Raw genomic sequence first — 27,706 nt, 5'->3', positions numbered from 1 at the left:
GTTATTTAATATCTATGGAACAAGTAATAGGTTTATTCCATGCTGAAAAGAGAAAAAAGAAAACAGTTTTGGCTGTGGAGTCTTCTTCGGGTGTGAGAAAGACATGGCAGACGGCGAAGGTTAAATAGTACAGGAGAACAAAAGCTGGGAGAGTGGAAGAAGCGGGAGCAGGGGAGAGGCCACACACCTGAACATATATCTATATTGCATTTATAATTTAAACATTTTTTTTCCCTGTATTTTGCAGGAAAAGTGTTCTGTTTTACAGTCCTTAGCTTATCTTAGAACTTTATATCAGGAGACTAGCTTCAGTACTTAAAATAAACTGTTTTGTGGAGTTGGGTTTTGTTATTGTACATGCTGCAGAAAACTCAGACTACATTTACAGTTCTGCTGAAACAGTAATGTTTTTACTCACTTCTTCACCATAATGCTCAGCTCTTTTTTTCTAGGTATATTGTAATTAGCTTTATTTCTTACATTTTGCTTAATATTGGGTGCCATCCGGTATAACATTAGTTGACAGATTTCTCATTCTTATTCATTGATTCATACTCATTTGCACTTGCCGCTTATCACAAAACACAGTAGATGAAAGACTGGATGTCATTCAGGAAAAAAGAAGCAGTAAAAAATTAGGAGCCCAATATACAGCACTGTCATGTTTGAGAAAAAGATCTATGTTAATAATTAATTAAAGCAGGGGTGCAAAAAAGAAACTACACTCCTCAAAGAAACTACGATTTTTCAGAAAAATACTTCATTAAAATGATGGAAGCAGAGCATGACCAATGTTTAAATGTATTGTAGTTGAAGTAGATTCCATCAATGTCACTGGGTTTGTGGTAGACTGTTGGTTTGCTATATACAGTAAAACAATTTTCTTGTCAAGATCTATGCATCAGACTTGTAATGCCCATATTAACACTTTTTATTTTTTTTACATGATGCAATTTTTAGGTCCACTGCCTGATTACAATATACATGTGAGTATAAAGCAAAAAACATTAGATATCATGGAAGGACATACAGTACAGTTCAAGTAATTTGTCAAGCTGTATGGCATGGGGAGGTTATTTCTTTAAAATTACTCCCTTTAAAAACCAGGAAAGACAAAGGTCTCCGTTGTACAATTTCAAACTTCTTTACTGTGCCGTCTGACTGTCATTTGATTAATTTTAGATATTGTGTAGGTTTTTTCTTGTGCCTTTGTGACTTTAGGAGCCCATTACCAAGATAAATCAAACGTGAAGTCAATGTGAACTCTAACTTTGGGCACTGAAAGGGTTTACATACAATGTTCCTTATACACAGTGGTTGAACATTAAAATTCATAATGTTGGTCTATAGTATATTAGGTTGTCCTAGGCTTTAACTTATGGATTTAAGAAAAGAACAAACTTGACCAGATGTATAAGATAGTGTAAATTCTAATTATACAGTATAGTTTGAAGAGAAGTAAGTCATGTATCAAGTATTTCCTGGGGAAAACGCATCCTGTACAGTATGTGTTATAACAACCTTTGCTGTAGTATACAGTATAAATTCATATACTGTACAAATGTATATCAATTTATACCAACCTTTGCTAGGGTATACATTTCAACCAAAGACAAATCATTTGGTCACCATTTAGACAATTTCTTCATTTACCAAGTTTGGATTAAGATGGAAATTGCAAGATGTACCAAAATGACTTCTGCGGGAGAAGCATTTTTTTTTTCTTTTTTATAGAGCATAAGAAAGATTCTACCTCAATGTATTCTACTTTGTCAGCAGTGGAATTTGTCCTTTGGACTCACTGAGGCAATAAAAGTAGAATACACCCAATACATTGGATCCAAGGAATCCTATAAACTCTACTAGATGTACTGTATACAATACATAAATAATGATACCATACAGTACAAAAAAAAGAGCAAAATGTGACATACGTATATATGTTGTTAATACAGCTCTCTGAAGGGGCTCATACATCAGAGTAACGGCACTTGGAACAAATGATTTCATAAAAATGTATTTTATAGCCTATGGTAGTCTAATGCATCTATCAAATGTTTTATGACGGTAATTTTTCACATTGTGAGTGTAATGAGTATGAGGAATCATTTACTATTAACATTGCTTTCCTGCAAACATTTTTATTATACAGTACAAGTGGCTCAGCTGCTTCTGTTTCTAACTAATATATTTGCAGCCCATGTTTATAATCCTTGAGAGTTTAGCTCTACCCCCGACTCCAAGATTCCCAAACCAAGTGGAGATGTTAAAAGAAAGCACGCTTTCTGCCAGACTTGTGTAGCCCAGTTCTAGAATGTTTGCTTGCATAAAAGCTCCTTAGTCTTCTCAAGAGAAATTATCTCTGCATGATTTAAAAAAAAACATACTCTGTGTTGTCTAAAGACATTTAGCTTGCTATCAATGTATGTACCCAGATACTTAAAACATGGAACAATCCTGTCAAGCTGATATACTGTATAGGTTTATACGGTAGGTTGAAGGTTTATAGGGTGAAGTGTGGCTGACTCAAACCTGACTGAGTGTAGTACTAACTCTTTTGTTTTCTTGATATTTATTTCCAAAGTGCTTGACTTTCACCAATTAAGAGATCATTTTTTTTAAGTAAAGTGTCTGGATTTTCTCTGAAAGCCAACCAAAGCTTCACTATGTAATCAGAATATTTAAACAAGCTATAACTACCATCCTTAAACTCATTTCATTTGTATAGCTTGGAAAAAATACTGGTGATAAAAAATAGTCATGGAGCACCATTAATTAAACAATGGAAAACACAAAGAGTATACCATTCACAAGGACTCTGTAATTAATTGCTAACAAAATCTTTCAACCCATGTGTGAGTCCACAATTGACCCCCAAATGAAAAAGAATTTGTAATAAAATAATTTAAAGGCAGGTTGTTTAGGCATTTGAATAATAGTTGACTACTTCCATAACTAAATTCATATTAGATTTTGTTCAATCAAAAACAGTTCTTAAAACTTAAGTAACCAAAAAAAGTAAAGTATTTTTGCATAAAAAAACTGATACCACATGTAGTAAGGCAACTCATAACTCAAACTGCCAGTACACTGTTCTTACTTAGAATTGATGTTTTTTATTTTTGATATATTTAATAATTAGCAATAACATAATGTATTAAGTTGTGTCAAAAGCAATGCTTAACCCACACCCAACAAGATACAATGTTGTTTTTTACTGCATTTACAGTAAAAAAAGTCAGACAAAAGTCTATCAGATTTGGCCTCTATCTAGATCCAGCCCTTTCATGTTGCCATGAGACAAAGCACTCTGTAAGAACTACTCTAGTTTTCAGTTAAGTATGTTTCACAGGAATGAGACGTTAAAATACCTGCTTGAAGCGCTTAAAAAACAATAGGTCATTTGTAGATGGATTTGATTATAGCTGAAACTGTCTGTCATACTGTAATTCCTGTGAGAAAGGGTCACAATAGCATAGTGGAAACTCCCAAGGGGTATTTAGGGTGTTGCTCCTACAACACTTCATTGTTACGAATAAGTGAGGACTGTGCAGAGAAAAAAAGGGGAAAGCCCTTAAGCAAGCAATGCCCTAGTTACTGGAAGAACTGATTTTACATTCTTTCCTTCATGCTTTTGATTTGTGATAATTATCACTTTCAAGACCAGTGTGATCTTGCACATGCATTTTTCTAGCAATATCTCATTTTCTATCACAAATGTGTTAAAGGCAGTGATGGCTCCAGCTCATAGGGTGCCTTTGAAGTGGTTTGGACATCAAATTCCCTTCAGTAATAGATAAACATGTTTACTTGTTTATTTTTATCGTAGATGACTTCTAAATGCTGTCTGTTCACATTACATGAGTAATGTGTGCTTCCTAGCCAAGAGGAATGGGACTTCACGAAGACATGAATTGCATTTCACTTTTAACTGGCCCAAAAACTACCATATCTTAAAATATATATTTTCAGGAAATTCAACAGATTTCTTAGCCCCCCAAATTCCATGAGCTTTGACCCACTGTATACAGTATGATTTATATTCTTAGCCCCTGTAATGTTTATGAAATGTTCGCACTCTTAATAGTTTTTTTAATGGAAATTAGCATGTTTCAGAAGCTGAGTGACTTACAGTATTTTTACCTAGATCTTTTTTTAAAAGACAAGGAGGATGAGTCTGCACAGACTTTTCTCCTTCTCCCCCATGCACAGCTGCAGGGTTCGTAGCCATAAGTTGAGATGAAAAAAACACACAACTGATAATTCCAAATCGGAAAGGTATAACACAAAATTGGAATTCTAATTTTTATTAAACAGAAGACCTCCCCAAAAAATGAAAGTCTGGTGACTTAACTCAACTTCCAACATACTGTTGACAAGAAGGCAGGGCAGCATGACCTGATTTTAAAAATCTTAATTAACCTTCTTTTCTTTTATCTGCGAGATCACATAAAAAGGGAGAGGGGGACCTACCACAGTCTACAATGAGGTGGAACAAAGCCAGTTACTGTACCTTAAATATCACTGTAGTATGCAACAATCTGGTCCTTCATTTTCTAACCACTTCATTCAATACTGGGGCTAGATCCTATCCCAGCAAGCAACATGCACAAGGCAGGATACACCCTGGATGATCCATCACAGGGTACACCGGTTCACACCAGGGTAAATTTTTCAGAAGCCAATTAACCTACCAGTATAACTTTAGACTATGGCAGGGAACCACAACTCCCAGAGGAAAGTCACACAAACGCAGGTAAATCATACGAAGTCCATGCAATTAGCACCACAAGTCCAGAAATGAACTTGGGGCTCCAGTGCTGCAAGGCAGCAAGCTTAACACTGTGCTACTGTACTGTACTTATGCAAAAATACATGTGAATATTCAATGCATTTGTTTACTTCTTAATTTTTAATGTTGTTCTCTGTTTAAATGGCTGTAACAACGTCTAAGCATGGGAGGTTGGCTCAGGTATCTGAGAAGGATGTTTTCTGTGTTGATTCTGACAGTTTGTCTGAAATAAAAACAAGACTGTTTAAAAATATTTGAAGGCCCTGCTCGAACATCAAAGGATCAAGAAACACTCCTCAGGTGAACAAGAGATTAAAAACCTACTGTAGTTATTCCTACAGTATGTGATCCAAATTTATCTCTGCATTGTACTGTATGTCAGTGAAATTTCTGTCTTTGTTCTCCTACACGAGCACATTTAGTTTTCTGCTGCTGAACAAAAACATGTACCGTAAGTCTGCGTATTGTTTTGGTCACTGAGAAAGTCACTTCTGGCTTAAATTAGGAAGGGCCTTGGTCACCATGGAAACAGCAATGCCATACAAAAGATGAAATGGAAGAAACAACCATGAGAACAAGTTATGGAAAATACATTAAAACCAAGATATAAATTCTCAATTTTAATTAAGACTTAACATAATTGTGTGGTTTTGGATTAAAACATTGGTGGGGGGAATAAAAGAAGTAAAATGATATTGAAATCTTTGTAATGTACAGTTCATTTACAGAAGGCAAAAATGTTCATAGAATGGTGCTCTACATCTTGCTACAGGCAACAGAAACATATGGTACTAAAATGGATGTTAATCTGTACAAAGTCACTGCATACATTACTTAAAGGAAATAAATCCTTAGATTAAGAGAATGCAACTGAAATTGAAACAACTCTTTCTTTTATTTGTAGGACTCTGTGGGTTATTTGAATCTTGCTTGCTGTCTAAGAGAAAAGGCTGTTTTCAGGATGAAATCTATGGTGTTCTTTGACCAAAAAAAGGTCAGAAAATAAGGTCTTAGCCAGCTATCCAGTTTGAGTGTTTGCAGGTAGAGCTAGGTTTTATTTATGGAGCTACTGTAGCTTTGGATTTGCCAGTAGCCCGACACATGGAATGTGTTTATGGAAATAGAGCCTTAAGGTTTAGCAGGCAACCTCCTGAAATGTCAAACAGTAAATATACTGTGTTAAGGCATGGCAGTACACAGGAGGCGGCAGCAGCAACGGTTTGCAGGTTGAAACCCAGTTTCTAGACCTCAGAGTGTTTCGGAGGTTTCTGACAGTGCCTGAAGGCAGAGGGGCTGGGGCATGCCAGAGGCAGCTGAGGATGCAATGAGGAGAAAGGCTGCCAACTGGTTACAGGCTGATGTGGCTGTTGGAGCTGCAGAAGTCTATATAAGACCGAACAGACCAGGTGCTAGAGGTCCAGGACATAGCAGGATCTGGGACAGCAGCATCACACCCCTAGTCAAGCCCAGTGAAATATGTGCAGAGAGCTGTACTACCACTGGTACCTCAATGACTGAGCACTTGCTCTGTGGCTTTTCAGGATTAGATGGAGAATTAATGAATACAGATTAATTGGGTGGCTGATTGGTAGGGAGAATAACATACTGAAAGTACAAGTATTTGTCTTTGTGGAGTCTGCATGTTTTACATTCATGTCTGATTTCAGCAGGTGTTACAGGGTTCTACCAACTGTACTGTATGTTCCTTCTTCATCAAAGTGATGATAACAGTAAATCATAATAGATCTGTATTTTTCAGTGTGAGGAGTATCCTCATATTCTTATGAGATTTTCTAATGGCAGGAATCACATGACAATAAATCAATTAGATTTAATTGGTACTTGTGCTAGATAAGATAACACTTCACACAAGCTACTCCTGTGCAGTTTTACTTTTGTTGTAATCAGGTTTGTGAAGATTTAATGTGTATTAAGTTAAATGTCTAAGCTAGTTTCTTCTCACACAAAGTAATCAGTATTAATAACAAAGCTGCTCTACAAGTAGAAAGTATTAGTGAAGACTGAGCAAATTGTTAATGAACATACAATTTATATGTTAACTCCTAACTATATGGTAGAAGATGACATTTTTGTGTTTTTACCAGTGAGGTTTATTTTATGATTTTGCCTGTTGCTTTGTTGACTGCCAATGAAGATACAGTAAAGAATTCTGAGCACAGTGGGATTATTGATGAAGCTTGTTTTCAGAAGTGGTTATACATGTAGTGCATTTTGTTGTGAAAGTGGTATGGAGAATGATTTGAAAGATCAATTAATTCAAAACTATTCAGCTGCAAACTTTAAAAAGCTTTTGATTTGATGAAATGTGCTAGGATTTAAATTCAGTATGTGCAACAGTTAATTACAAAATTTGTAGATTTTTTTCCAATTCATGGATCAGGCCAAAAATGGAAAAGAAAAACATGTTTATGATTTATTAATCCCTTTATAATCAATATACTGTAGGCTTCCACCATTTGGAATCTTCAGAATAGTTCCCGATCATGTCTCAGTTGTCAATGTGAAGTGCAATATTATCACTTTGCCTTGTTTGGACAAGCTTTTGAATTTTGCTAACTTCCATTCTGCCTCTTTCTAACGCTGTATGCATTCGTCAACATGCAACAGATGATGTGCTGGCCTCCTGTGGTCGCAGACTGTTCTCTGGCCTAACTAAAATGACTGGCTCTTCCTCAGTCATTACAGGATGAAGAAAAGTATTTATATGGCAATTAAGCTGGTCACACATTCAAACAATAAATTACATTTTCATAATACAGTATCTTTTAAGTCCTGGAAATCAAATAGATATAGAAAATGTGAATGTACAATAAAAATCCACTAATTGGTGCTGCCACAGCATCACTTACAATACTACAAAAAGTTTGATTCTATGACTCATACAGCATACAGAAGAATACAGCAAAAGAAATGTCAGGGAAAGTCAAGTAAAACATTGGTATAAGCACAGCTAGAAATCTCCTGGATGTGAATTACTTATCAGAATTTAAGACTAGTTTTCTAAAGATGTTCAATTGTTACCTACAGTACATGCAGTATAAACTTTGGTAGAAAGTAATTAAATCTTTTAAGATAATGCTGTAGATCTAAGAATACTCTGGCGAACCAAACAAATTCGTTTTCAACTTAAAAGTGAGATGCACAATTAGGCCGCTGCAGCATATTAAACATTCTGAAAAGCCTCATCTGTCAACAATTCGGGTAGCTGGCTGTTTGTTTTCTTTTGAATCAGGCCAGAATTGCTTTCAGCCACATTATTAACATTTTCATGGATGTAAGCAATGAGTTTCTACATGTAGTTAGCATGGACCTCACACCTGTGTAACACTTCATATTTTAAATCAAACAAGTGACAAGCAACTCCAAGGAATGTGACCACTTTATGGTCACATTTTCAAGCCATGAGTAACATAACCTAAATACTAAATATCTGAATTTCCTTGGTAGCTTATAAAATCATCCTTTTCTATTGAACAGGATTCTCTATTTTAAGAGATCTCATACTCTTTTATTTACATTAAGACTGTACTGACATGCATTTTTCTGGTGGAAAACAATATATAATAAGAATATGCATAACATAAGATACTGAATTACACTGAAGAATTTTGTAGCATGTCATTCTCTACCTATAAATTTGTGAACTATATTTATAACTCGATTTTCCTTATCTGGATCATGTACATACAGCATGAGACTATGACACTTCAACTGTCTATACATCTCATTAATCACTGAGTGCACTCATTGTTGTGAGAGATGGATAAGAATATCTTGGACATCCTTTTGTTGTGGGAAGCACTAGACACTGTCATTTCCTGCTGTAAATTCCTCTGCAATACTCAGCCAGAATTGTTTTAACCAAAATCACTCTTGATTTTAATCATTTACTGGGTAATCTTTAAAGCATTCATATCAACCAAAATAAAATTTGAGACTACTGGTTCACATTGAGATCAAAAGAACAAAAAATTAACTTTCATGGCTATAAATTCTTACCTATAAGTATGGTATTGTTATAAATTTAGAAATGTTTAGCTTTCTTTCTCTGCCTTCAACAGAAAATTTATTAAAACACTGACAAACTTCTTTTTCCCCAATGAAGATGACAAATTTAAATTCTTTGAGGTTCAAAGTGGTATGTTCCTTACCCCATTCTTGGACATGTTTTCAGGCGCACACAGATTAATTGCCTCCTGGAACTCGGAGCAGCTTCTGGAAGCCTCATGTAAATCATCTTGTTGAGAGATTTACTTTGTAAAGGTTATTTCTTGGTCATGTATCTCAGTAGCAATGTAGTGCCACAAGATGCTTGAAGTTCAAACCTTTCAAATTGAAGCATTAAATGCATTTTTTTCTAGCCTGAGGAGCATATGAGAAAGGTATGTATTACAACCACAGATGACTGAAAGGTTTGCTTTGCAAATTTTATTAAATGCTGTACATTGAGTTAACAGTTTTAATTGTCAAAACTAAATTGACCAAAACAGACAGTTATATCAGGTACAGTATATATGAAATACATTTTGGCTAAAGCAGATAAACAAATGATAAAATCAATGAATGAGCTACTTATGCTTACTTTCATATATTCATTACCAAAGTCTTTACATGGAAACATTCCATGGTATATGTGCATTGTATCCATCCTAACTTCTTGTCTGACTTAGAGTCATGGGGGGGAGCCTATTCTGGCAAGAAACGGGTGCAAAGAAGGATACACCCTGAGCAGGACACCAGCTCATTACAGGGCAGGTACACAAGCTCTGACTCACACCAGGGCCAATTTTCCCAAGACCACTTAACCTACCATCACGTCTTTGGACTGTGGGAGAAAAATGGAAGACCTGGAGGAAACCCAGGCAAACTTGGGAAGAACAATCAAACTCACATACAGTAGCATCTCAGGTCTGGAATTGTACCCAGTGCCCAAGCACTGTGAGGCAGTAATGTGAATGAATGTGCCACCGTGCCATCATGTTAATTTCCAAGAACACGAGACCCTGCTTCATTTAGCTATAATTTGCCATATTCTAATGAGTAAGCTATGATTACAATAAGGTTTAAAAATCTTGAAAAAACATGTATAGGGACACTGTGAAGAAAACAATATTGTTCATTCTTCACTGTGATTCCGAGAATCATTAAAATCTTTCGGTTCTGTGAACTTTGCCTTTGCAATACACCAATGATATTGATGTAGATGTTTTTCAGATGCCCAGTGAGTCCTTGTACTGTTGGGACAGTGAGTGTGGTACCTAAAAATTCAATGTGGTGTACTTGCATATTAAATATTGTAGCAGTATCCTCGTCTGAAGTTTTGCACAGAGACACACTGGGGAGAGAAGGTGAGGTTTCCAAGGTGACAAAGGGACACTGAGAAAAGCAGTAACCTTTGTATGTTTGTGCTAAAACTTACCCGCAGCTAGAGCGGATGTCTTGCTCTCCATTTTTCTTTATTAGGATAAACATAGCTTTATACAGTATACCTCAAATACAAGATCTATATCCAAGGACAAATGACTAACAGCACTGGTTTCACTAGAGGTGATTGCTCCTGCAGGTACTACATCTCTTTCTGCAAACAACTAGCACAACTGCAGTTAGACAGAAAAGTGTTAGCAAAAACATTGGAAAAAATCATCATTCTGTTTCCTTGTGAGTATTTTGCAGGGACTTCAGGCCCTGGTTGCCCTATTTAGACTGTTTTGGGCTTGTTTGCCTGTGTCACGCCCCTTGAGCACTGAATCGGTGTCGTCACGCCGCTGTCTGTCATCCCATCCTGATCCTGCTGTTTTTTCCCTGGTGTCCTACTCCTATCACTTCCGGATTATACCGTCTGCATAGGGTCCTAAACTACGCACTTTACGGGATTCAGGACCAGCTCCCATAACAATGGGCCATCTTACAATAAGGGCACAAGTTCTATGTGGGGCCCTGATCAGTCTCACCCCACATACAGTACAAATCTTAAACTGTTGTTTAACGACTGCAGCTTTGTATAATATAGTACCAAGGATGGTTATTATCCTGTCCAGCGTGGTCCAAAGTGCAGTAAAGTCACGTTTAGATAACCCTGAGACTGCACTCTTAATCCCTCTGGCTGTGCTGGTAAGCCAGCAGCCTACACTGTGCATATGAGGCTGATGCAGTAATAACACTTTCAGCCTGGTGACTCTATTGTAGATTCTGCAGCCTATGCTACAATAAAGAATCATGCATAGTTGTTCTTAAGTCCAGAGGCTTGAAGCTACAGGGCTGGATTTGAATAATGGGCTTTAGCCTGGAGATTTGTGGATCTGTGGGTGTAGTTGAAAATAAACAGCTAACTCTGTGTCCAAGTGGCTGTGATGGTAACAGCACAGCCTCTCTTCGGCAAGAAGACTGGGATCCCTCAGTTGTGTATCACCCTGTGCAAGGGCATAGGCTGATGTATACGTGTGGTGTCGCTTGTGCCAGAGCATCTCGCCAATCTTCACTCATCTTGCCTGGCTCGACGCTCTATACAGTATATGAAGCAGGCTGCACAGATTAGGTAGAGGGAAACCTTTAAAAATTGTAAGAGTTCTTAAGGAAAATAATGCCCAGCAAGGACATGGTTATAAAACATGTTATATACAGAACTTTGTTGTTTCTTTCTGTTGTACTTCAAATTATTTGGTCGTCAACTCGATTTGATTGATTGCCCTGGGGGTGTTAAATGCTAGTTTACGAAATACAGGTAATGGAAGGTACTTACAGTATCTAATATTCACAAATTATCCTACATTGCCCCCACTTGAACTGCACCAGTCAGGTTGGACATTGTTTGTTCTGCACCAGGGTTATTTAATAGATTCAGCCAACATTGCACAAGAGCTATTATTATTTGATAGATAGGACCACCGCACTAAATAGGAAGTCCCATGGAAATTGATACCATTTGTTTTCAAAAACCTTTCCTGTCTGTGTATTCAAATACTGTATTTAAAAGCCCTGTGAATAAATATTTGCTTCAATGTAAAATGTAGGCAAAGTTTTATTTATATAACCTGTAATATATCAGCCAAGTGTATCTATCCTAGCTTTGGTTATCAACAAACCTGACATGGCCTAAATAAATACTGAGATATATTTGATATTACTCCAAAACTAAAAATCAATGTTCATTTGACATTTTATGGCAGCTGGACCTTAAAGTCAAAGTGCATAAATATAGTACTGTTAGGCTATATGCACCCATATGGAGATACAGTAAATTCACCCATGTAAATATAGTAAGTAACATGATATGTTATATGAGTGATACATTCACTCATATAAAGTGAAAATACATTGCTGCTATTATATATATATAGAACATAGAATCCAAACTGAAATTTTAAACTACAGGGATTTCAAATTTCTTGAAAATAAGGGTAAAATCTCTTTGTAGTACAAAATATGACCCACCATATTGCCAGAATTCATCAGCTACTGCTTTTGGATATGCTCAGAAACAATTTCTGTGCTTTCAAATCAGACTTCCTCATTGAATAAACACAATTTGTAAAATAGAAAAGCTGTAGGAGATGATACATACAGTAAGAGAAGCTTAACAGAATGTAATTACAGCCTAATCATTACATAAAATGCCAGGATATAATCATATAATGTTTCAGGAATCATTTGTGACTCTTATCTTATTACCTTGTTATTTATAATGCATTTTACTTATGTCTTTTAAAGGAAGTAAGTCAAACAAATCTCATGCTTTTAATAATTACATTAAAGAGCACTGATCTAAACATTATTTTTACATTGAAAGTACTCTTGCATAGACTGAAAAAGCTAAACAAATAACTGTGGCAACAACAGAAAACAGTTATCTTAGTACAAAATCACAGTGGAAATGCAATTTGTAAATTCAGGGAAACTTTCTTTACCACATTGTCACAATCAAAGATATGGTAACTAATCCATTTTTCACTTTCCAAATAGGCATTTTGTAACATTTTATTAATTCATTAATGCATATAAAACCTTTTAGAGCCAAAAATAGGAAAGGGAAGCCCATCTTGGATTGAATGAAACTTCTTTATATTACTAAAACTAAAGGAAAAGGCCTGTTTTGGTTATTTTGACAAAAACATTGTAATGTAAATTGTGTATTTCTGGAAGAAGTAAATGTGATCTGGTTTGTCCTGTAATGGCTTCTGTTTCCTCCCCCATAGGTTTGAATAAATACAAATAAATTGTTCAAAAGAAAAAGATAACACTCCGCAGGAAAGTTTATATTATGTCTGGTTACCTACAGGAGGCAACATTACCCTTTTTTCCAGTGGAGCACAAGAGCTGTTCATGGAGTCTCCCCCAGGGAACGCGGTAAATGTCCTTTTATTTTGCTGTAGTCTTGCTTTCTACTGTTCGCTTTGTCTTCTTTCATTGTGCAAGTCACAGGTGGGTTTGTGAACACCAGTGCATGCCTTTCAGGTCGGTCAGTCAGAACCAGACATATCACCATGATGTATTAATCAAATGTGGTTTTCCTGTCATTAAATGACAAAAAAAACAATAGGCACTGTCCACTCAAAGGACTGGAATACCTGACAATCCAAATAATTGCAAAAAAAAAGACAAAACAATTTTGAAAGCCCAGTGAATGTAACCAGGTGCATAAGAATTACTCAGTTAATTGAACAAAACAATATAAAGAAAAATCACAAGGAATGTATGAACAAATGTAATGATAATACTGTAAAATAGAAATTGAAAAATATATTAAATGGCAAGATTTAAGACAAAATAAGATATTATAGAATATTTTATAAATCTTATCTGGGCTGTGGAGAGATCTCTCTTTAGCTCACCGGGCTGGGTCCCTGTTGAGTGACGCCGGAGTCCTGGGTTTGAGCCCCCAACGGTGGGGGGCCAACCTGATGCGGCAAGGGCGCCCGCCTGAACCTGTTGCATTACATTGGTGTCAGCGGTGGGATGGGATAGCCCTTCGCCAAGGACAGCGAGTTAAGCGGGGGAGAGTGTAACGCATACGGCCGACAGGCACTGTGTAAGAGCCGGTTTACCAGAGCGGTGACATCACCGCCCTTCCCTGTAATAGCAAGACCACAGCCACTGGGCTGTGGAGAGATCTCTCTTTAGCTCACCAGGCTAGGTCCCTGTTGAGTGACGCCGGAGTCCTGGGTTCGAGCCCCCGACGGTGGGGGGCCAACCTTCTAGGCAAGGGCGCCCGCCTGAACCCGTTGCGTTACAATATGGGCAAAAGGAGCACGTAAAAATGTTTCTAAAATAACCACATGTAAGACTTTCATGCTTAAAATGTTTAGGGAGAAAGTGGTATACTGGTGTGTATTTTTTCTTTAAAATACTGTACCAATACCAGCCATATACAGTTTACATAATATGTTTATGTTCCTAAATTAATAGTTTATGAGCATGTGTAAGGCATGGTAAATCGGAGATTCTCAAAACTTACTTTGTATGATTGGAAACAAATACATGATCGGATCAACAAAATGCTGTGGTGTTACTTTTTGTCTATAAAAAAATAAAGTATTTTCATTTACAAAGACGGTTACAAAGAAAGTGGACCAGTGTAATACTTTGAGCTTACAGCTTGTCCAAGGTCATTCATTATTAATACTATTAGTAATATCTTCGGTAAAGACTTTAATGCATAAAATATTTCTGCATAATTAAAATATTTATGATAAAGGTGGTACAGTAGGTTGTGTACTTTTGTCCAACTGAACAAGCTTGCTTTTATAAAACATACACACTTTTGAATGTTTAATGATTAACATGTTGTAATACACAGTTTAAATGTAAAAGTCTAAAGAGTATACAATTTAAATTCTTAATTGGATAAAGATTGTCCCTCAGCAGTGATAGGGATTCGAAACCGAGTGTTTTCTGGTGACAGCTCAAATGCTGTACATGAGATGTTAAGCTTTATTAGCTCTACCTGGCGGTTTTACAAGGTGATTCCAGATACTATTAAGATAACCTAATTTGCATACAGTATAATGATGGGATATGATGTGTTATGATGATGTGACACGCCCACCGCGTTGAACCACAGTGCACCTTGCCGGTTTTGAATGGCTGCACCTGTATAGGTATATCATGCTGATGAATCCTAATAAGGGCAAAAAGTCATCCATGGCTGCTACCTTTGAATTTTTAATACTTAAAGTACTATAAACATAGGTTAGAAAAATATCAAATATCAGAAAATGACCAAGTGGCTTAATCAATAATTAAATTAAATAATCATAACCCCCCAAATACTGTATACTGTACCTGAGTGTTTGGTATAATTTGAGCCACCTGAGTGGCTTTGGTGAAAAGAGTAATAATGCAGACACACTGGGTTAAACAAATATTTATTAACAATGACAGAATAGACAAACTGCACACAACATAAATGTACAACACACACTGTACAAATTTACAAAGGCTTCCAAGAGGCCTGTATCCTGACCACCCATTTAAAATCTTAGACTGCTACTAAGCATTCAAACGCTTATACAGTATAATGCTTACAAGGACACAATAAGAGATAAAGCTGTCTTCTAAACCAAACGGAATACTGTATGACCTATGGCTAAATCTCTTTCTCTGTAAACCTGTAAAATGAATGGGAACTTATCTTGCAATTTTAGAAATGCACACATGAATAAGGTGAGGCCGTTTTTCACCAAGGGATTTTCTAAACAGGAAATCAGAGTTCCTAAAACAATAGAATGCCAAGGTGTCTTAACAAGGTTAAAATATTTAACTCCACCCTGGTCTTTCTGGATGATCTGAACAAGAAGCTCTCACCTTTTCTCTTCTTCTCCCGTTTTTCCCCTCTCTTTATTCCCTACCGGTTAAATGCTTTTTTCATGGACTGTTGATTCACAATCGTTTGCCCAGAACTTAATTAACTAGAGTAAACCAAGGTAAACTTTATAATTGCATTGATCAATGAATCTCACACCACTACTTCTGAGCAAACATCTCCTCGCTTTGAAGCTCCTGAGAACTGGAAATGTTGACACTGGCCAGGTGTTACCCATTGTACAGTATCTAGATTTATAAAGCCATTTCAATGGGCACTTACAATATTTGTAACAAAATGAAGGATTAGAATCAAGACCACTTTATCTCCCAAGTGTTGTGATAGTGCTAATAACGAACGTCCATACTTCGGAGCATTTGCATGCTGTTTTAAGTGCTCCATTGCCCTGTAGCAGGGGTATCCAATCCTTTTCCTGGAGGGCCAGTTTGTCTACAGGGTTAACATCTGGATGGGCTCTTAGCAGCCTAAATTAGCTCATTATTGGTTTAGGTTTCTAAGCCACACAGTTTAACTGCTAGCTTTCAATATGCTTGTGCTTTAAAGGAATCTAGTGAACATGCAGTCCCAGGATTGGGCATCCCTGCTCTGGAATGAAGGAAATACTTGTCTGTATGATCTAATGCTGTTAGATGGACAGATGTGTCTTCTGTTTTTTGTTCTAGCCATTTTAGGGTCGGATTTTATTTTTCTATTTTATGTGTATTAAAATTTTAATCTTAAGTGGCATTATAATTAGTATCAATCCTGTGCCAATGGAAATGTAACCAATTGGTCTGAAGGAGAAGGAAAAAATACTAATTGTAGAAGTGTTTACAAATGAAACATCCACCTGTATCATAAACTGATCAAAAATAGTTTTAACATCTGAGACAACTGTAGAATGATTAGACACTATCTTATATTTTGTCATTTACTGTAAATTATGTTTCTCTGTGTCCTCCATTCTGGGACACTTAAATGACAATTACTTTACACTTTGTTAATTTTTTTTATTTCAGATTATTAACATCTGCAGCAGATTATACAGGTACAGTCTTTACACAGCAGTTGTATACCAAATCATATAAACAAAAATTGAATAAAATATCCAGATACCAAGCCTTGTGTTCAAGCTACTATGCAAAATACAAATAATCTTGTGATTTAAGCAGATGTGCAAGGTTTCTATAATAAACATATGTTTGAGAATCACTGTTTCATGTCTAAAAAGGTTCTTAGACTTGATCACTGCAGCAGTAACCATACTCTGGAGGAGGCATTTAGGATCTCACTATAGATTACATGTTTTTGCGATCTTTACCATTTGTGAATAGTGACTCTTTGTCTCATAATTCATGGTAACGGTATCAATGTGATACAGAAAATTCAGACTTTTGAGGTTTCATCAAAAACATGAGTATATGGCTTGTGTACAGTAGCATCACTGCTCTCTCACAGCTCTAGTCCTGGGTTTGATTCTGGCCTTAGGTGCCTGATTTTGTGGAGTGCACAGCTGCTCTTTGTGTTCACGTGGATTTCTGTCAGGTGCTCCAATTTCCTCCCATCTCCACAAAGACAAAGACAACACTTCTGGGGGGATTATCTCCTTCATAGCATAGAAGAAATCTGTTAAAAAATGAGTCTCCATTTTTTCTCATTGGTAGTTCTAGAAGGTTAATTTCCAAAATTCCAAAAATGTTACAGAGCAGGACTTCCTTTAGCTGTACATTTTGAGATACCTGCCTCTCAAATTCAATTAGTAGAGTGTAAGGTTTGCAGTCTCTATTTGTCATTATTTCAGAAAGGCAATCAATTATCACAAGATATTCTGAATTCTCCAGTAAATTAGAGATTTTTTGTAATTTCAAAATGTCCTACACGATGAGCAATAGCAGGTAAAGTAGGAGAATTTAAGACAGTCTTCAGTATACCCATTAAAGTGCAGAAGCTGACTCTATTTTTACCACAGGTTTAATAGTGACAAAAGTGACCAATAAAAATGACCCAAACCCAATCTTCTCCTAAAGGAACATTGCCCTCCACAGCGGCTCTTATTCTTTTCATTTCTTTTTTTTCCTTCTTGCTCCAAAAAGCAGTATTATTCTGTCCTATAATAAAGGAATTTGTAGAACACGGCATACAATGGTCTAGTTACACTTGTAGTGTCATATAAAATGACCGAGTCCCGATGTTGGTGAAAGAAGTTGTTTATTACGCTTGCAAGTGGGAGAGTAGCTTACAGTACCAAAGCCAGTCTCCCCGAACGGTTATTAAGTTGTTCTTTTTATACAGTGTAACAAAGTATTAGCACATACATCATATGACTTGCTAACTGTCAACTCAGTCCTTTTCGTTCTTATGCTGGTCTAACAGAAAAGACCTCCTTATACTGTATAGCACTTTGCCAGAACTCAGCATTCACAAAACAGGATGTTACAAGTTCTGCATAGACGTCATGTGAAATCATGAACGGACAGCGGTTGCTATGAGTTTCCTGCTGACAGGCAAAGAATATGCAGCTTGACCTTTAGGAGATAAACTGTTAAAAGCATTTATTCTAGACTCTTCACACTCAAACTAGAAAGGAGGTTAAAATAAGGTGATCTGGGAGGTCCAGCTCGATCAAAATGATTGTCAATAGCATGAGGGTCCCATTGAGAATTTGCTGTGGAAATGCTATGCAATGCCAGCACAAACAAAAATTGTGGGAAACAAATTAAAGACTAGTAAAAGTCTTTAATTACAAACTACAAACAGTTTCATACCAGAAAACAATATGAATCTAATGAGACTAATAGAGTATGACACTGAAAGCAGTTACCAGGACATACAACAGAAGGTTTAAGATCAAAGGTACCATATGTGAAGGAGCATTTTTTTTCTCCTAATATGTACTGTACAGTATGTGGTGTTATGCCAGTGGTGTGAATGAAATGCAGCAAGCTTTTGAAATAATTTGTCCCAGAGAGTTATAAATAATTGATCCAAGAACCCCATCAAACTGTTTTAAAGGATCCTTGTGGTCTGGCTGAAATGTTCAGTTCAACCACAATTTTGTTTTATAGGAACTCCATTCCATTAAACAGTCCTTTTAAGGCTATAAAATGTGTCCTCTGGCCTAGGTAGAGTCTTTATTTAATTTCAAGTCATTATTGTAGGGTTTTTTAAATATTTTAGTGAAACCTTCAAAACCCATTTCAAGCTAATTAGCTTTTGTAACCTGCTCTTTCATATTTTTCAGTCCTGGAATTATTATTAGATAGCTTTGTGTGACAGTTTATTAGAAAGCTATACAATGTGGATATTGTTGTATATGTAAATATACATTCACATGTATATAAATTCACATATAATATTTGTTATATATTATGTTTAAGGTTTAAATTACTGTACAAAGTACTACAAAAATAGACATAAAATATATAACTTAACATGATCTAGATATACCATTAAAGGTGGATTATTTACCCATAATTGGCTATACTAAGGGCAACTAACAAACATATTCCTGGATGTGGCTGACCTTTCATGTTGGGTTCAATTTTAATAATAATGTATGTTCAATAATAAGTAACATTAGATAAGGCTGAATCCTAGGATTTAATTTTCCAAATTCCCTCTAGATCTTTTTTTAATTTGGTCATATTTTGTGTTCTGGAATTCATTTTTAAAATATTTATAAACATGAGGAATGTTTTCTGTTGGGTTTATAGTGTATACTGTTCAGTCACTTTTGTTCAGTGCTCATTTGAACAGTGTACAACAGGTCCCTCAAAATTCCTATAAAGAAGTTCACTTTAAACGGAGTGCTCAATCCAAAGTATTAGACATTTAAACTGCTGAAAGACGTTTAGACATTTTTCCTTTGGGCAATATCCTGTCTTGAGAAAAATGTACATATAACATACAGCAGAAGATGTAGTTGGTCTCCCAAAGGGTGACTTGTTATACAACTGGCTTGTGGATTATTATTATTAAAATTGTTTTGCTATACCTTCAGGCAGATCAATATGCTTGGTGCTTTTCATAATGTTAATAAATTTTTTTGTAATTATAAGGATCACCCCCTCCCCTTATCTCAAAGACAGATTAATTTCCTTCTAATCCTATTCATTTGCAGGTTTTGACTTCACACTACCTGAGTGCCCACTCTGCTTTTCTCCTACTCCTGTCTCCTTTCCACTCCCAGCTTTTGTTCTCCCATGCTTTGAGTTGCTGACTTTCCTTTTTCTCACACCTGAAGAAGGCTCCTCAGCCAAAACGTTGAGTTTCTTTTCTTCTCTTTTTAGCATATAATATGCCTTTACTTGTTCCTTTGCTGCCTACGCATGCTGATGCAACTACTGTACCTACTTGAATTAATAAAAATATAAAAAATAAGATATTAGGGAGCCTACCGGTTTTATCATGAGTATGGAACTGTCTGTAAAAATGATGAGTAGACTTCTTGTGGGATATTAATTATGTTTCATGTGATTATTATGATAGTACTTACACTTATATAGAGCTTTTATGGACACTCCACTCACAGCGCTTTACTTCCCTGCACCACCACCAATGTGCAGCTCACAATTGATAACTCAAGGTAGAAATGTGGCCAAGACATTGGGGTTAACACTATCATTTCAAGATATTTTGTTTAATGCTTGAAGAGCATAGAATTCTAAAATCTCATTGTTAACTGTCACATTGAATGATATGTCTTGATAATTATTGAAAGGAGGATATTACTTACCTTCCTGTACAGTTGGTTTACTGTATTTTCAAAATACAAAAAAGACCAAGAAACGAGACTGTTTGCCAAACACAGTAACTAATACCTACAAAATGTATTATGTACAGTACATAAAGCCTCTCTAAGAATGACAATAGTGTTTTTTTTATATTTTTATGATTGAAATGAATTAATTTATTCTGAAACTGTAATTTAATCTCATATGGAACATCATATGGTATGTGTTAAGCACAACATCCCCATTCTGGGCACCTAGGAAAGACACAAAAATCATATTTTAAGTGGCAAGCAAATTGCATGCAGCTGTGTGCTGGTCAAACACTAAAGAAGAGAGTGCTCTGCTTACGTAATGAGGCAACCACACAGAATAATTATGAAACATCAAAAGCAGTCTTCTGCCCTCTGCCATGATATTCCCATAAACATCCAAAAACCAGAAGATCTAAATAAAACTGGTACTGTCAGCATTTCTCAGGATGGTCAAGTCAAGCTTATGAATAATTCAGTTTAACACTTATATAAAATAATTAAAACATTTTCTCCTCAGGCATCTACTGAACTGTACACTATTTACCATTTTGTTTCTTCCTTCAAGAAACAACTGTATCAGAATCTGGGATCAATTAGCAACTAATTACCACGTGGACAAGGTGGGTCAAATAGTCTTCTCTCATTCGTGCTGTTCTTATGTACTGTAAACCAGTAAAATCTCAAATGCAGCAGATGGACTATACATAATGTATCAAGGACAGAAAGCTGAACAAAATGCAGAGTTTAAAATACTTTTTTTAAGAGTGTCTCCATCCAAATTGGCATTAGCAGTACTCTTGTGATCCTATTGACTCAGGGGCTGGGAACAGAGTGATAAAATTTGGATTTGGCATTTGGTAAAGGAAGGAAAAAAAAGAAATTAAGTTTATTTTAAATTTTATGGGAAAAATGAAAGTATACAGTACACTAAAGCAAATATACAGTAGTGACAAGTTGGTATTAAAGTTCAAGTGTTCAAGTACTAAATTTGGGATGTTCTATGAGTTGTCAGACTTTTATTTTCCCTGAAATGTTCCTCTTTCTCATATGTTGTAGTTTAGTACTGTTATCCAGCTTTGTTTTGGTTGATTTGTTTTCTGTTACATGGTAATAATTTCAACCTCCACGCTTTTCTCACTCAGTAGACACACAAGAACATGGGGTTACAATTACAATAAAACAGAAATTATTTTAGGACAGAAGTTCCTTCTTTACAAGTTATACCAGAAAAAGTCCTGATGCTCTCCTAGACTACTGTATCCCCTCTTGGCTGGCCTCCCTTCTATCCACTCCAACTCACCCAGAATTCTATGTCTCATCCTGCTCCTGTCTTCAGTCCCTTATCTCTCCTTGCATCCTTTCAGCCCCTGCTCTTCCACCAGAGTTTATGTACCCCCTGCATTTTCCACTCTTGCTCCCCTGAGGTGGAATGAACTACCTACAGTACCCAGAACCACAATACCTAAACATTTCAGTACCTGCTCAAGTCTTGGCTTTCATTTGCTTTCTTCAGTGCACCTCTGACTCCACGGCTGGCAGTGCAGTTTGCTTGCTGCTCCATTTAACTGTAGACATGGAGTAATTGTCTCCAGGCTGTCTTCAGTTCTACTTGGTGACCAAGTTGCATACTGCTTAAACTAAATGTTTTATAAATATGGTAATGTTGCTGAATAATCTGACTGGCCTCAACATGTTAAGACAACATTTAAAAAATCAAAATACAAGACAAATAAAAATAAATGCTTCCTTGTCACAAAAATATGAACAAAAGTATGAAAAATGTTACATTTGTGACATTTTAAAACAAATCGGAAAGATACTGTAGCTTTCCGTCTTTAATGTCCTTGACAAAACCTGTAAGCTTTGCAAGTAGTAAGTGTATTGTTCTTGCATTAAATAATTGACACAACGATTTATTTTAATGTTAATTTAATTTATAGTCAGCCATAGGGCATTTACAGTGTACATTTCACTTTTTCTAACAAATGGCTGAAGTTTGAAAAGTTTGAGTGTTTTACATGGGAGCTGTTCTTCAAAGTTCTTATGTTTTCAGAAATTGACAAAGTTATCAGTCAAATTGTTTAGGAGAGAAGCTCGGTAATGTCTCACTGTTTTATTATTGAAACATAAGAAATTTGTATTTGCCCTTAATTATTCAAAACATATTATAACACTCTAGTATAAGACATACTGTACCAGATGAAGATGAACAAAGGCATTACTTTTAACTCTATGCATTAGTGTATATATATAGTAAGTTTTCATGAAAAATAAAGCAATTCCCTCATGCAAAATACAACATGCAGCTACAATAAGTTTTAAGTACATTAATACATAGAATTATAGCTTATATATGGAATCCTCATAGAATTCAGCATAAAAAATATTTGTGGTGTGTGTTAACAAAAACAGTGTATAGAAATTAATTTTAAGTTGTAATCAATAATTAATCAAATTTAAATAAACTGTATATCTCTTGACAGCATTAAAGAAATCACACACCCGCATGAGTTTCATTATATCCATTTGTTAGAATAATGCCAGAACATGAACATTTAATGCCTTTCAATTCATCTACATACTCTAACATCTGACATCTACACAGTCTTCATTTTAAGTAATGTGTAGAATAAAGCAAATCAACTATATTTTTACCTCATTTATCACAGAGCTTAATTGGTCAAACCAGGAAGTTCAAACATTTGCAGTTTTGCTGCTTTTGCATGTTTAATCTTTTTTTGTTGTTCAGCAGCTGCTGCAAGATCCATAAATGTTTTTAATTCATTTACAACATATCAGCAGGAAGTATATGGAGCTTTTAATCTGTACTGCACTGCTCTTGCTTTTTTAAACGCAATTTAAGTATAAGTTCCTTTGCAGTGTGTTTGACTAAGAAAGGAGTGTTTAGAGTTTTAAACTGTGGTAATAAGCGGTGGCTCTGTGGCTAAGGATCTGCGCCTGTGACTGGAAGGTTGCTGGTTCAAATCCCGTGGCCAGCAGAGGAATCCTACTCCGTTGGGCCCCTGAGCAAGGCCCTTAACCCTAACTGCTCCAGGGGCGCCGTACAATGGCAGACCCTGCGCTCTGACCCCAAGCTTCTCTCCCTGTCTCTGTGTCTGTGTCTCCATGGAGAAAAGCTGGGGTATGTGAAAAGACGCATTCCTAATGCAAGAAATTGTATAGGGCTAATAAAGAAACATTATTAACACTTGCCTGCCATTTACTTAAGAGTTTTCAAGATAAACAGCTAATGTCTAAATGACAAATTTAACATTGAAGAAGTTCAAAACAAAAATGTCAACCATTTAACTAATGGTGTTAACTTGTCCTGTACTTGTACATATTGAACTTGAATATGTATTTACAATGAAGCATTGTAGTGTTTTCTATACAATCAAAGCTCCTTGTAGAATTACAGTATTTCTTACTAATAACTCAGATTTTAGTTAAGCTTCTGATTTAAGGATCTTTATTCAAGACTAAAGAGGATTTGTTTTTTTCAGTTTTGTAATTTTTTGACCACAATTGAATACAACTACAATCTGTTTTGAAGCATAAATTAATTTACATTGTGCTGATAACTATGGGCATATAGAGTATTTACAAGCATATCTTGGTGTGCTTGTTTTCCTTCTGGTACTGTACAAAATCATTACACTTTTCTGATGAAGTATATACATAATATATCTCTTTGTACATAGAATGGTGTACCATTCTATACAGTTAGAACGTATAGTTTTGGAACAAAAAACAAAGTATAAGACAGAGAGCATAAAATGAGAAGGATAAAATGAGACTGAAAGCAGAGACACTCCTAGCGCTGCCGTTTTTATTTACAACTACATGACAATCTGATAGGAAATCCACATATATAGGAATTCAGGATGGAACAAAAAAAACTCATAACATTAGAGGTGTATTTTGCTGGGGTGGATTTGTGCCCACTCTTTAAACAATGCCTGTATAAACAAATTTCTAAGCCTTAATAGCCTCTCAGTTAACCCCCTCAGAGGAAGACTTTGCATTTCTCAGGTTCTCTCAAAGGCAGATAATTGACATGCTTGGCACTTGCTTACTCATTAATTACATCACCTACAGTACAACAAAAGTAGCTTGACTCCCGATGACTTCCAATGTTTCAGCTTTGAGTTTAAGGCTGGGTTTTTACAATCTGAGAAGTAATTACTTTGGTGAATAGGAGCTGTGTTTAGAATTCTCTACTACCTCCGCCTTGGACCACATACAGTAGAAAACGGATTCTGCTAGGATGTGAATTAATAAAACTTAAATACAAAAGAATGAATTGGTGGGAAGTTTCATGATGCAGGCTGGCAGCACTAGTCATTGCTTCTTTCTCTTCAATCCAAAGCATTTTCAATCGTCTTTAAATCCCACACATGCTGGTTTAATACTTGGATTATCTGAGGCCATCAGTAATGAGTGTTTCCGCATTTTTTAACTACTGATCTTGGTGAGCATTTTATTAATGGCCTGCTTAACGTGAGTGGTAGAGCTCCGTCTCCTGGTCTTACCCTGGACCATCTTGCGGCGCCGTACCTCCCTACAGAGCTCATAAAAGGCCTCTGCAATACAGCCTTCTCCAGTGCAGGCAGAGCACTCATAGAAAGCGCAGGCCATCTCTGTAGCTAGCTTCTCCCCTTCCTCAGTGCTCACCTGCCTTGAGTGCTCCAGGTCAGCCTTGTTGCCCACCAAAATTAAAGTCACATTCTTGGGTTTCCTGATCTCATCAAGGAGGTTCTTGAGAAGCACCACCTCATCAAAGCTGCCTCGGTCTGTGATGTCATAGACAATGACAAACCCATCGCCCCAACGCATGTGCCCCTCTTTCTGCTGCGTGTCCTCCTGAAACACACATTTGCTTCTCAGTAACTATGAAACATTGCTACTCTTTGCAATTTGTGTACTTTTGTGAAAGTAAAATTAGAAGTAAATAAACTAAATACACAGTAAAAACCAAATAATGTCTTCTGCATTTTTCAGACATGTAGTTATTCCAGAAGCAGAGACATTAATAACATATAGCAGAGTAGCAGAAAAATGTTGAATTAGCTAGCAATAGTGTAGTTTTTAAGGTTTTAAAAAATTATTAACCTACTGTAATTTTTTTTTTAATAAGGTTAAACCCCAGTTAAATGAACTAATGGGACAGGCCTAAAAGTAATTTTTGGTAAGGTCAGGATTTTAGCACCATATTATTTTAATAGTCCATTATGCACCATTGGAGTACAATCATTGGTATTATATTAAAGCAAAGATTTTTCTTAAGTAAAAGTTCAAAACGAACAGAGAGCTCAGTGGAATGCATGAGTTGTTGGCTCACTTAATTTCAAATGTGGTAATTTCCAGATTTAGAATTTAAAGTACAGTAAACAGGCAACAATTTGGATGGAAATGAACACATACAATACATTTCCCCATATAATTCACTGGCTTCTTAGTATGCAAACAAATTTCTTATAACTGTGAAGGTATGAAAATAATGTTCCTTAGCTAGATGTTCTTACTATTGCAATTCAAATTAATAATAAGGTATTGTCACATCATACTGACACATCAGGCCAGGGACATGTACTGTATATCATATCATATAAAAAATTATTTAATCAACATTAAAAACAATAACAATTAAATGGAGTAAAAAAGCAAAATCATTTTATAAACCAAGTCTATTAGTTTCAGTCAATATTCACACAAAGTATCAGAAGTATACATGTAGAAAAAAATAAAATGTTCTTAATAGTAGCAATACTGTATTTGAAAAGAGTTCAAGAGAAGAAGAGCTGAGTACTCAGTGGCAGAGACAGAGAGATGGACCACGCTTTTCAGTGGAGCTATCAAATGTGATTTGGAATAAACCACAACACGAATACCAGAGACACAAAACTGCTAGTTCATCAGAGCAATAACCTTAATATACTGTATAGCCAGGAGAGCAATCACCTCAGAATCAATAAAAACTCAAGTGAGGGCTCTCTAGCACAGGTGGACCAGGACTACCTCCTGTTAAATTAACATTTTTCATGTTTACTTACTGTAAAATTCATTAAACACTGTATATGGACGGTCTTTTATTTGAGTGTCTTATCAGAATTCAATAAGGCTCAATTTGCTCTATGTGTTTGCATTTTACCACTTTACAGACATTTGATATGATGTGTAGATCATAAGGATGAGACAGCACCTTTCTAAGGAGTTAGAACTCACCTGGCCAGCAGTGTCTAATATTTCCATGCTTACAACTTCATCGTCAATATTTGCTTGATGTCGATATGTTGACTCTTAAAATACAGAAAAAAGGCACAAATGTTAAAACTAATTTCTTTGTTCACAAGACAGGTGTGCAATTTACAGACAGTTTTGCATGACTACAAATAAAGATCTTAATACAATACAAAATTCCAACAGATCACAATTCAGCAACTAGGCTGTCTCCTGTTTTATTGTCAGAAATAGAAACAAGCTCTGGGTCACAATAACTTTGACCTACATTACTGAAATGCCAGATTTGCCTTTGAAGCAGAATTTGCACATGTATGTAATGGCTTTTACTTTAAAGAGTAACTCTGCAGGCACAGGGTACAAGTCAGGTATACATTCTGGATGGGATACCAATCTGTCATAAGACACACACATGCAAGGGGCAATACAGTGAAACTAATGAAGCTGCACAGCACGTCTTTCGACTCGGGTTATAACCAGACTACAGGGGAAAAAATCCTGACAAATTCATGAAAGACATGCAGACTCAATACCAAGAATCCAGGAGCTACAGTATAATGCCACAGCTGAGCCCACAGTTATCTCTTAATGTCAAAATACTGGAGGAAAGAGCTAGTGAAGAATAAATAACAATATCTTAAAATTGTGATCACCATCTTTGGCTTCTTAGCATTTTATCTTTATTTTACATATGTGTATAAAGAAAGTATGCACTACAATATTGATTTTAATATTCTCATGAAATATTTAGAAATCTTAGTATTTCTGTTCATTGGATATTAACAAACAAAGTTTATCTTAATTGAGATTTCTTAAGTTTCTGTTGAGAGCTGTTCTAAATGACTTATAATAGTCCACTTGAACAGGTTGCCAAAATCACTTTTCTTTTGAATGACTTGTTGAATCACTGATGTTACAGTATGTTCAGTTTACCAAAACACTGATATGTAAATAATACATTTTAGTTTACATTATACCACACACCTTTTAGAAATAGTGGAGATATTACATAGCATAGTAAATTACTAAATATCTTGTACTAATAAGATTACAGTTGGTGATGCCAATAAACATGGATAACAGAAGAGTA

The 27,706-nt window shown here is 35.9% G+C and overlaps 1 protein-coding gene across 1 annotated transcript in view; it reads right to left on the bottom strand.

Moving 5' to 3' along the window:
• Nucleotides 1-24,183: 24,183 nt before the first annotated feature.
• rerg (RAS-like, estrogen-regulated, growth inhibitor) overlaps nt 24,184-27,706 on the bottom strand; it is a 40,731-nt gene continuing 37,208 nt past the window's right edge. Inside the window, exons 4-5 of the mRNA XM_006633630.3 lie at nt 26,602-26,675; nt 24,184-25,239 (exon numbers count right to left, since the gene is read on the bottom strand). Of these exons, the coding sequence (XP_006633693.1) occupies nt 24,832-25,239; nt 26,602-26,675 (482 nt within the window). The 3' untranslated portion in view covers nt 24,184-24,831. The remainder of the gene's footprint in view (nt 25,240-26,601; nt 26,676-27,706) is intronic.

Source organism: Lepisosteus oculatus, chromosome 7 (genome assembly GCF_040954835.1).
Source record: "Lepisosteus oculatus isolate fLepOcu1 chromosome 7, fLepOcu1.hap2, whole genome shotgun sequence".
Lineage (NCBI taxonomy): Eukaryota > Metazoa > Chordata > Actinopteri > Semionotiformes > Lepisosteidae > Lepisosteus > Lepisosteus oculatus.
Note: the sequence above shows the minus strand (reverse complement) of the source record. Positions and strands in the feature narration are given on the sequence as shown.